This window comes from Nycticebus coucang, chromosome 13 (genome assembly GCF_027406575.1).
Source record: "Nycticebus coucang isolate mNycCou1 chromosome 13, mNycCou1.pri, whole genome shotgun sequence".
Taxonomy (NCBI): domain Eukaryota; kingdom Metazoa; phylum Chordata; class Mammalia; order Primates; family Lorisidae; genus Nycticebus; species Nycticebus coucang.
This window is the reverse complement of record NC_069792.1, coordinates 16202186-16214418: the sequence shown is the minus strand read 5'-3', so window position 1 is coordinate 16214418 and position 12233 is coordinate 16202186. Positions and strand designations below refer to the sequence as shown.

General features: G+C 39.1%; 1 protein-coding gene across 2 annotated transcripts in view; it reads right to left on the bottom strand.

Moving 5' to 3' along the window:
* MTFR1 (mitochondrial fission regulator 1) overlaps window positions 1-12233 on the bottom strand; it is a 66114-nt gene that overhangs the window by 33163 nt on the left and 20718 nt on the right. For both annotated transcript variants that reach the window (XM_053558639.1, XM_053558638.1), the window contains exon 3: window positions 4151-4249. In XM_053558639.1, coding sequence (XP_053414614.1) covers window positions 4151-4249 — 99 coding nt within the window. The remainder of the gene's footprint in view (window positions 1-4150; window positions 4250-12233) is intronic.

Genomic DNA, 12233 nt, shown 5'->3' with positions numbered 1-12233 from the left:
TCCAAGAGTTCAAGATTACTGTGTGATGCCACAGCATTCAACCAAGGATGACAGAGTGAGACTGTCTCAAAAAAAGAGAAAGAGAGAGAGAGAGTCCCGTTGTGTCACTCAGGCTAGTCTTAAATTCCTAGGCTCAAGTAGTCCTCCCACCTTGGCCTCCCAAAATTCTGGGGTTACAGGCATGAGCCACAAACCTAGCATAGAAGGAACGGAATACACTGAGGTTTAAGATTTCAAAGGTGAAATTATTTTGAGGGTGACAGAACTGACCTGTTTCCAATGATGTGGGACTAGGAAAGGAATGGACATGTCTGTGAGTCAACAGGAAGAGAGGAAGTAATGAAGCATGAAGCTGCATTTTAATGAGTCTTCCAAAAGACACCTGAGACAACGCGAGACTGGTTCTGACTTCCTAACTCCTGTTTGCAAATTGACCCCATCCACGTCCCACTCTCAGTGTAATCTATTTCAACTTGTTCCTAAATATGGCTTTATTATAACGATGTCTATTCACCCGAGGCCCCACAGTGGCTGCCCGGTCTCATGTTGGACTCCTCTGGATAGCTCAGATACATCCCACATACTTAGCAGTCACATGAGCCATAAAATTAGCAAAAAACACATTTGCAATTTTATTACTCTAAACTATATCCCCTATATTTTTGGAAGACACTGTATTTTTTATATTTCTGATAGACAATGAAAAAAGAGATAAAGAGGAATAACAGCAGATTTAAACATCTAAGTAGCAGACAAATACTCACTTTAACATTGAATTTAAAAAGACTCAATATGCCTGGAAATAAAAATCTCACTATAAATAAATGGCTTCTGTCTTCCACATTCTCAAGTAGGTCACCAATGTTTCCCTTAACCCTTATTCTTATGTTAATCCATTTCTTTCAATCAAATGAAGTTCCTGTACTAAATCTAATATTCTTTCTCTGCTCATACCCTTTTTAAGTGACCAATAACAACACTGAGAATAAGAGCCCTCCCAAGTAAACGTACTGCCCTCACACATCCGCCCAATGACTGCAAAGGCAGATTTGGGTTACAATCAGAATGCATTAGATATCTCCACAACCTGTCACAAATCTATAGCTCCACGAGCACAAATGCTGAAGCAAGTTCTCCTGCAACTAGGATGTTAAACATAAAATTTTAGTGGCACTGAGCAATTGGAAAAAAGTTAATAAGCCTTAGTTAATACAGTATGTTACTGAAGGAAGTTGGCAAATAACAAACAATAATTCATGTCTAAATGAAGTGAATTCTTGGAAATTATTCTTGAGAGACTTCTACTACAGGGTTCTTCATTTGGATTTTTTTTAAGCCTAAAGTTTGATAAAAAGTTAATTCTTTGAAAGTTCCAATCTTTCAGTTTCTAGATTGATGCACAAGGGGTTAGCCGTCAATCTGCAAGTAAGATTATAAACACAGCAATGAATAACCTGTTAGTCTAACTGAATAAATGTTAATTTCTACCACTTATTTAGAAATAGATTTTTACTTGCATTTGCCAGTAGACTGATTTATGAGTACAATGTAATATCAAATAAGCATGCATGGGCACTTCTGAATAATGAGTTAAATACATCTTCCACATGCCAATCTACTATTTAAAATTGGGATCCCAGCTCGGCACCCATAGCTCAGTGAGTAGGGCACTGGCCACATACACCAAGCTGGCAGTTTCGAGCCCAGCCCAGGCTAAAACAACGGTAACTGCAACCAAAAAATAGCTGGGCATTGTGATGGGCATCTATAGTCCCAGGCTCAGGCAAGAGAATCGCTCAAGCCTAAGTGTTTGAGGTTGCTGTGAACTGTGACCCCATGGCACTCTACCCAAGGTAACATAGTGAGACTCTGTCTCAAAAAAATAAAAAAATGAAAATAAATAAATAAATAACATTGGGATCCAGGCTTAGCGATCCACCAGCCACATACACCAGAGCTGGTGGGTTAGAACCCAGCCCAGGCCTACCAAACAACAATGACAACTACAATCAAAAAATAGCTGGGTGTTGTGGCGGGTACCTGTAAAACCAGCTACTTGGGAGGCTGAGGCAAGAGAATCGCTTAAGCCCAAGAGTTTGAGGTTGCTGTGAGCTGTGATGTCACAGCACTCTACCGAGGACAACAAATGAGACTCTGTCTCCAAATAAATAGGGATCCTTATCTGTTGAATTTTATTTGAATTAATAATGAATTATTAAAATGTTTTTAAAAATATAAAAATAAGGGCGGCCCCTGTGGCTCAGTGAGCAGGGCGCCGGCCCCATATACCGAGGGTGGCGGGTTCAAACCCGGCCCTGGCCAAACTGCAACCAAAAAATAGCCGGGCGTTGTGGCGGGCGCCTGTAGTCCCAGCTACTCGGGAGGCTGAGGCAGGAGAATTGCCTAGGTCCAGGAGTTGGAGGTTGCTGTGAGCGGTGTGACGCCACGGCACTCTACTGAGGGCGATAAAGTGAAACTCTGTCTCTCCAAAAATAAAATAAAATAAATATAAAAATATATAAAAATAAAAAATAATGAATTATTAATAATTGATTTTATTTAATGTTCAACTGAAATGTTTTGTTATATTATTGTTGTAAGAAATTATTAAAAAATGAGAATAAAACTATGTCTAACACCATAACAATAAGAAACAAAAGCACTGGGTGGTGCCCATAGCACAGTGGTTAGGATACTGGCCAGCAGGTTCGAATCCAGCCAGGGCCAGGTAAACAACGATAACAACGCAAAAAAAAAAAAAAAAAAAAAAGGCAGGTGTTATGGCAGGTGCCTGTAGTCCCAGCTAATTGGAAGGCTGAGGCAAGAGAATTGCTTAAGCCCAAGAGTTTGAGGTTGCTGTGAGCTGTGTGTGATGCCATAGCACTCTATCGAGGGCAAAAGTTTGAGACTCAGTCTCAGGGAAAGAAAAAAAAAAAAGAAAGAAACAAAAGCACTAATCAGAGACAATACCAGTATCTCTAAGCCAGAGGGTTCTCAACCTTCCTAATGCCGCAACTCTTTAATACAGTTCCTCATCTTGTGGTGACCCCCAACCATAAAATTATTTTCATTGCTACTTCATAACTGTAATTTTGCTACTGTTATGAATCATAATGTAAGTGTCTGATATGCAGGATGTGTTTTCATTGCTACAAAGGGGTTGCAACCCACAGGGTGAGCACCTAAGCAAAGAACAGAGTTGCTCATGATTTGATGCTAGAAAAGAACACTGTTCTAAGGCGTAACCATTCAAAAGTTCGCCTACTTCCAGGTTTGACTACCACCTCATTGAAAGAACTAGTTACCTCTTTGTCTTGACACTGTCATTGCCCAAGCAATGGATCCTACAATTAATGCTGAGCTTGAAACTAGTGATAGAGAAAGCAAATTATATGGCCCCCACAGAGACATCTACAAACAAAGGAAACAGAGTAGCTGTTCAAAGAGGAAAGTATAACAAGGAAAGAAAATAAAATACTTTAAAGTAACATAAGGCCTGTGGTTGAGATCACCCAGGAATTAACAACTGCTTAGCTTCTATATGGTTCTACGTGCCTTCTTAAGAAGGATAAATGTCTTAAAGATCTTGAATAATCCCTTCACAGAGGAACTAAAATTAGATTTTACTGCCTTTTTTTAATCCTTTTTTATTTTATTGATAGTGGCATCAATGAGAGAAAAGGCTCAAAAACAACAAAGAAAATACTTTTCCAACCATCTTGCTTATTTATACAAGTGTCCATAAAATTTGTGTGCAATTTAAAATAGTTTAACATAATATGGGGAAGAGGGAGAGGGAGGGGAGAGAATGGGTAGAGGGAGGGTGTTTGGTGGGATTACACCTGTGGTGCATCTTACAAGGGTACATGTGAAACTTAGTAAATGTAGAATATAATTGTCTTAATACAATAACTAAGAAAATTCCAGGAAGGCTATGTTAACCAGTGTGATGAAAATGTGTCAAACTGTTTATAAAACCAGTGTATGGTGCCCCACGATTGCATTAATGTACATAGCTATGATTTAATATTAATAAAAAAATAAAAATAAAATAGTTTTAACATAGTAAATTACACACAAACTTCATGGCCACCCTGTATTTCTAATGTACATATTAACATAAAAATTTGAAATATGTAAAACATAGTACCTGAAACTGAACTCTTGGACACTGAATCAGAGACAAATTAGTTCCAATTTTCCTTACAATACTTCGAGATGAACCATATGGCTTCCCAGACCAAAGTACCTGAGGAAGTAGAAAAAAACAAAAGCTGAATTACAAAACTTAAAGAACTGTTTTTTTGTTTGTTTGTTTGTTTTTTTTGTAGAGACAGAGTCTCACTGTACCGCCCTCGGGTAGAGTGCCGTGGCGTCACACAGCTCACAGAAACCTCCAACTCTTGGGCTTAGGCTATTCTCTTGCCTCAGCCTCCCCAGCAGCTGGGACTACAGGCACCCGCCACAACGCCCGGCTATTTTTTTGTTGCAGTTTGGCCGGGGCTGGGTTTGAACCCACCACCCTCGGCATATGGGGCCGGCGCCCTACTCACTGAGCCACAGGCGCCGCCCTAAATTCTTTTTTTTTTTTTGTAGAGACAGAGTCTCACTTTATGGCCCTCAGTAGAGTGCCGTGGCATCACACAGCTCACAGCAACCTCCAACTCCTGGGCTTAAGCGATTCTCTTGCCTCAGCCTCCAGAGCAGCTGGGACTGCAGGCGCCCGCCACAACGCCCGGCTATTTTTTGGTTGCAGTTTGGCTGGGGCCGGGTTTGAACCCGCCACCCTCGGTATATGGGGCCAGCGCCTTACCGACTGAGCCATAGGCTCTGCCCTTAAAGAACTGTTAACACAAAGCATTAGCCAATTATTTGCATGACATATTAACACATTTATTACAGAATAAGAATTATACTAACTGTTATGGGAAACAAGCTAATATTTTTCAATTTAAAATGAAAGAATATATATAGTTACTTGTTATGACAGTGAAGTTTAATGTAAGGTATTATATAAAAGTAAAGAATAACTAGTAATATTTAAACAATAACTATATTTATAGTAAAACTATTTTCATCAGGTTTTCATGCTATTTTGCCCCTTCTGCTATATTTTTGGTTTTAGATTTTAAATATACATTTTTTTTTATGATAGGCCACTTTTGCTGTAATGAACTTTTCAAAACAATTCCAAATTAGTACATAGTTAAGAATTTGAATGTGTACCATGCTGGATATCATTTGCTGTGCTACAGTACCTGGCCAAAGGTGAGTTGGGGCGGGGGGAGAGGGGGGCTGAAATACAAGTGCATTGCTGAGTACTGTATCTTCTTGGGAGGCCTTATCCCCACAGGAAAGACGCTAAATTGCTAGTGGTGGCCATCATGACAATTTTTCAGACAAACTCCTAATATGCACAGGACATTATGCTATGCTTAAAGCCAAAGCAAAAACAAACTCTCAAAGTAAAAAGCAAACAAAAATCACACATGTACAACACCCAATTATTACAAACTGTACCTTGAACCTTCTCCTCAAGTATATGATTTTTCCTTAAAGAAAAAACTATCCATCTGTTTTGAGTGCTATAGCTGAAAGCCTAGACAGAAGAGGTGAAGAAAGGCAGCATGCTGTTAAAAGCAGTTTTAAAAGAAATAAATGAGAATGAGATGACCATTACCCTTAATTTACCAAGCTTTACCATTCGATTATATCTGTATCCCACAGACTAAATATACGAAATCAGCCAAGTATGATTTCTAAAGGAAGGGACAACATCCCCATTTTAAGGCCAATCATTGACTACTCTAATTTTAAAAATGGAATTACCCAAATACAAATAATATTGACCAAGCAATTGGTCACTGTAAACAGTGGTGGATCCAAAACCTAACCCAAACTAGACCTTTAGACCATTCTAGAAGCACACACAGCTTATAAAACGAATCTGGAAGCAATCTGATTTCTTAGATTTTAGCAATCAAGTCTAATTAATTTAAGGATTATAATATGAGTTAAAGTGGGGTTTATGGTGGTATATACAATATCCCCACCATCTACACAGCTTTTATATAAATTTTACTATATAACCTTGTTTCAAGGTTTTACAGCCTCTTACCTAGGAATAATTTTTGAAAGTACTATAATATAATGGCTATAATAACCAACAAAAACTAAAATACTTGCTTTGGAAATGTAAATTAAAAGGACATGCAGGCTGGGTGGGACCCTAGGAGGCCAAGGTGGGTAAATCACCTGAGCTCAGGAGTTCAAGTCTAGCCTGAGCAAGAATGAGACCCTGTGCCTATTAAAAATAGAAAAATTAGCCAGGCATTGTGGCGAGCACCTATAGTTCCAGCTGCTCAGGAGGCTGAGGCAAGAGGAGCTCTTGAGTCCAGGAGTTTGAGGTTGCTGTGAGCTTTGATGACATCACAGCACTCTCCCCAGGGCAACAGAGACTAAATACTAAAAGGAAAGTACAGATTGGAAAATTGGTCAGTAGAAAGATAGGAAGATAACAATCTTAAAATATAAATACTATATCAAAAATGTAAGAGGCGAAGTTACTCCGAATCTTTGAGTAAAACACCATTCACACCAATGATGAGACAGAGGACTGTCACACAAGTGGCCTTAATGATAACGTGAGAAGAGAAATGGGAAAGTTTTATAAAGTTCTGTAACTCAGTTTTATAAAGTCAGCATAAAAGGTCCCCACTCCTCCCAAAAAAAACAGGTAACATTTAAACAAAGTTTTTACCTTATACATTTTAATAGGTCTTGAGCTTTTAAAAACAAATCCATAGGGCAAAAGTAACTATACCACTCAGTCATTTCTCTTCTTGAGTCTTCTATTTCGTCATAAGTCCAAACTCTCCTATGATGTGGCACACGTGAAATGCTATTTATGCATCATAATGCAACATTACCTAAAGTGAATTTCTCTCTTTCAGTAAGCAAAGATCTTGCCTAGAGATGAGGAGGACAAAAAGCTCACAAAGAAAAGTTTAGAAAAGATGTGCTAAGGTCAAGAACTAATGTTTCTGTGCCAGCCCTTAGTATTCCTTACTAGGCAAGCCGCAGGGCTAAGTTTCAACTATCACCTTTCCACCTATTTAGTATCAGAAGGAAAGAATACCAGACGCCTTCTAAAAGAAAAGTGGCCAATGATTCCATTTTTAATTGTAAGGATTAAGTAGACTATTTAGATTTCTTCTACAAAGTTAAAGGAAGGAAAAGAATAGATTGCTTTACATAATTTTTTCAAGCATACACAATAGACTAACATAATGTGTTCTTCTGTTACTTGTGAATTGCACAGTACTAAGCGTGAAAAAATACGAAGCAAGGGTCTGTATAAACTAAGAATTTGGACGCGTATTTAGAAAGAATAACTAGTACCTTTACTGGAATAGAAGGAAAAAGTGAGGGGAAAAGAACCACTAACTTCTAGGAACTCTAAAAATGAGGTTTAACTACTTTTTTCTATTTTTTCTATTCAGTCCTCATGGAGAAGAAGAAATTGTAAATGGCTGTGAATAGGAAACAGATGGTACTACAAAGTCACCGTTTGTGCACTGGGAGGCTATATGACCCAAGCCCAACTCCTATCCTGACTTGTAGCTGAACTATGTCATGCCAGTATATTGGTTTAGAGAGAGGAAGACTTCCTCTAAAGATAAACTGTCATGAATATTTCTGCAGATGTAAGAGAGAAGGTAGGGAGAAAACTGTCATTAAGAAATAAGACAATTCAATGCCATCAAGAAATAACAGAAAAGCTATGCTTTACCTATAAACACTGCTTTTAAATAATCTACTAGTAAAATAGTCCATAACATTTAGCAACAGTGTCTGAAAGGGATGACAGCAAGTAGAAGGATGACCAGAGGAAATCCATTTGCTCTCTAACATTGTGAAAGGTTACTACAGTAGGGTTAAGTGCAGCTGGAATCTGAAGTCGTCATCTGTCTCATCCATGTGACTGCACTCAAGCTTTATGTGGTGATTCATGTCATATACTAATTTAATTTGTTATTATTCAAGGAACTGTTCAGTAGGAGAAACTAAATTTAATTCTAAATAAATACATGTTTTTTGGCCAGGGGTGGTAGCTCATGCTGAGGCAAGATTATCACTTGCAGCCAAAAGTTTGAAACCAGCTTATGCAAGAATGACACCCCATCTCCACAGAAAATAGACCAAAAATTAACTGGGCGTGGTGGCATATACCTGTAGTCCCAAGTATTCGGGAGACTGAGGCAAGAGGATCACTTGAGCTCAGGAAGTTGAGGTTACATTGCACACTAGCCCCAAAGACAGAACAAGACTCTGTCTCAAACACACACACACACACACACACACACACACACGTTCTTCAAGACAAACTATGTGGTATTAATGCAGAGATGCATGTGTCCCTGAAATTACACACAAAATCGCCTATGCAAGAGTAGAAACGAGAAAATTGAACTTTATGTGTAACAATTTCAAAATCCCTCAAATGAAGATTAACCTTCCCTCAGTTATCTTCTTCCTTACTCTAAATTCTCTATTTTTTTCTTTTTAAGATAGAGTCTCACTCTGTTACCCTGGGTAGAGTGCTACAGCTCACAGCAACCTCAAACTCTTGGGTTCAAGTGATCCTCTTGCCTCAGCCTTTCCAGTAGTTGGGACTACTCCCGCCCACCACACCCAGCTAGTTTTTCTATTTTTTTACTAGAGAAGGGGTCTCATTCTTGCTCAGGCTGGTCTCCGCTGGTCTTGAACTCCTGGGCTCAACCAGGAGTACTAGGATTAGAGGCGTGAGCCTCCTCACCTAGCCCTTACTCTAAATTCCTAGCCACATTAACATTCTTCCTGCAAAGTAGAAAAGGAAAACCAGGGTACCATTCATATGTACTACTATACTGCTATTACAAATTAAATATTTGCTCTGACTTTTTTTCAATATAAAATACTGAGATTAATCAAAATCACATTAGCTTCACACTATTCTTACTTTCTCTAGTTAAAAAACATTTTTGCTTAGGGATATAAATATAATAATAGATAGTAAAGAAAGTTTGGAGTGGGTGGCGCCTGTGGCTCTAGGAGTAGGGCGCCGGTCCCATATGCCGGAGGTGGCGGGTTCAAACCCAGCCCCGGCCAAAAACCAAAAAAAAAAAAAAAGAAAGTTTGGAGATATATTAATACCTGGTTTTAAATTCAAGCAAATGTTGAGGCAAAATGGAATACAGTGAAAAGAAAATACAGGCCACGATAGAGACAGGCCTGGCTTCAAAAGTAGCCTCTAACAATTTATTGCCTGTAAAGAGCAAGGCCATATTACTATGCCCTCTGTGCTTCTGTTTTCTCATCTCTATGGGACAACACATACTGTGCGAGCCTATGAGTACCGAAGGAGTCAAGGTATTTATCATGTCTTTAATAAATATTAACTCATCTTCTCCCACATAAGTAACAAAGCACACCTAAAAAGAAGCAAGTTTTTGCTATCAGAACTGGGTTCACACTGGTAACTCTGGTCAGGGGTGACTAAACCCTGAACTTCAGGTTTCTTATCTGTAAAGAGTGTTCAATTTTTGTCTAATGAACATAGACAAAAAGTTTGCATCATGTTTTTTAAAAAGCAGATAAAAAGAAAGAAAAAAATGAAGGCAGTTTCTGTTCTCTGACTGGTTTCTAGCACAGTATCAAATTCATTGACAAGCAGACCTTGCTTTACCGCATTCCCCTTTATTACAATTCAGATACTACTTTTTACAAATTAAAGGTTTGTGGCAACCCTGCATCAAGCAAATCTATCAGTGCCGTTTTTCCAACAGCATATCTCATTTTGTGTCTCTGTGTCATATTTTGATAATTCTTGCAATATTTTAAACTTTTTATTATATCTATTAGAATGATCTCTTACCAGCGAACTTCAATCTAACGCTCGTAATTGTTTTGCGATGTCATGAACGATGCCCACATCAGACATTGAATTTAATCGACACATGTTCTGTGTGCTCTGACCAATCATTCCCTCATCTCTTTCCCTTTTCCTTGGTCCTCCCTCGTCCCTGAGACACAACGATACTGGCATTAGGCTAAGAACCCTACAAGGCCTTTAAGTGTTCAAGTAAAGAAGAGCTACTAGAAACGTGTAAGCTTAGTGAGGAGGGTGCACCAAAGCCCAGCCAGGGCAAACGTCAGGCTTGCTGCACTAGTCAACCAACCTGTGAATGCAAAGGAATAGTTCTTGAAGGAAATAAAAAGTGCTACTCCATTGAACACATGAAAGATAAGAAAGCAAAACAGCCTTATTGCTGATATGGAGAACAATTAAGTGATCCAGATAAAAGATCAAAACTGTCACATAAACAGGACACCTTGTGGAAAAAAAACTGCCTAATCAAGAGCAAGGTCCTCTCTTATTCTATGATAGTTAAGTAAGGTTAGGAAGCTACAGAAAAATGTTTGAAGCTAGCAGAGAGGTAGTTCATGAAGTTCAAGGAAAGAAACCTTCAAGGTGAAGCAGCAAGCGCTGATGGTGAAGCTAGGGCTAGTTACGCAGAAGATCTAGCTAAGATTAATTGATGATGGCGGCTACTAAATAGATTTTCAATGTAAGATGAAACAGTGAAAGAATATGCCATCTAGAACTTTGTTACTAGAGAAAAGCCAAGCCTAGCTTCAAACTTCAAGGGACAGACTGGCTCTCTGTGTAGAGTGTTATCTTTAAGTTGGAAGCACCAGTCCAAAAGCCTAGGACCCTTCAGAATGCCGCTCAATCTCCTCTGCCTGTGCTCTTATCAATGGAACAATAAGCCTGGATGACAGGATAACCTTTTATAGGCTGGTTTACTGAATATTTTAAGCCCACTCTTGAGACCTACTGCTCAGAAAAAAGATTCCTTCCAGGCTGAGCACAGTACCTCATGCCAGTAATCCTGGCATTCTGGGAGCCCATGGAAGGAGGACTTTTGAGGCCAGGAGTTCAAGACCACCCTGAGAAAGAGCAAGACCCTGTGTCTCGACAAAAAAATAGAAAAATTAGTCAGATGTGGTGGCACATGGCTGAGGAAGGAGAATCACTTCAGCCCAGGAATTTGAGGTGGAGGTGAGCTATGCTGATGTCAATACACTCTAGCGAGGTGATGAAGCAAGACTCTGTCTCAAAAAAAAAAAAAAAAAGAAAGAAAAGATTCCTTCCAAAAGATTACTGCTGACAATGTATGAAGTCTGATAATTAAGTTTGTAAACTTGAAACCATACTACTGACATTGGCAGCAATGTATAAACAAGTTTTCAAAACTTGCTATATTAGTATCTCACAGTTGTGTTCATATCAATGTGTGGCAGTGTCTTGCTGGACTGGCATTCACGATTGTTGTTATGTGTTTTTCTGTGCCATCATGAGAATGTCAGAGCTTAAATCAGAGCAATGAACAAACATCAAATTTCTTCTTAAACTTGTAAGAATGGAAGTGAATGGTATGGCGTCAGTCACATACACTGAAGCTGGTGGGTTCGAACCTGGCCTGGGCCAGCTAAAAAACAATGACAACTGTAACAAAAAATAGCCAGGCATTGTGGCGGGTGCCTGTAGCCCCAGCTACTTGGGAGTCTGAGGCAAGAGAATCGCTTGAGCCCAAAAGTTGGAGGTTGCTGTGAGCTGTGATGGCACAGCATTCTACCAAGGGTGACATAATGAGACTCTGTCTCAAAAAAAAAAAAAGAATGGAAGTGAAATCAGGGTCATGTTAGTCCAAGTTTATGGGGATAATGCCATGAAGAAAATAGCAATGTACAAATGGATTAAAGGTTTTCTGATGGGAAAGAAAGCATCCCTGATAAAGATAAGTAATGGTGAACAGTAACTGCAGAACTGATAAATACATTGCAAATATTCATTGAATTGTACATCAAAATCATCAGCTGACTGTGAGATGCATAACAGACCAAGTAAACATCCACAGAGAAACAGGAAAAAAAAAATTTTTTTTTTAAGACAGTCTCCCTCTTTGCCCCAGGCTAGAGTGCAGTAGCATCATATCTCACAGCCTCAAAGTCCTAGGCTCAAGCAATCCTCATGCCTCAGCCTCCCCAGTAGCTGGAACTACTCATGCCCACCACAATGCCCAGCTAGGTTTTTTATTTTTTTAGTAAAGAAAGGGTCTCACCCTTGCTTAGGCTGTTCTTCAACTCCTGAGCTCAAGGAACCCACCTCAAGGATTACAGACATGAGC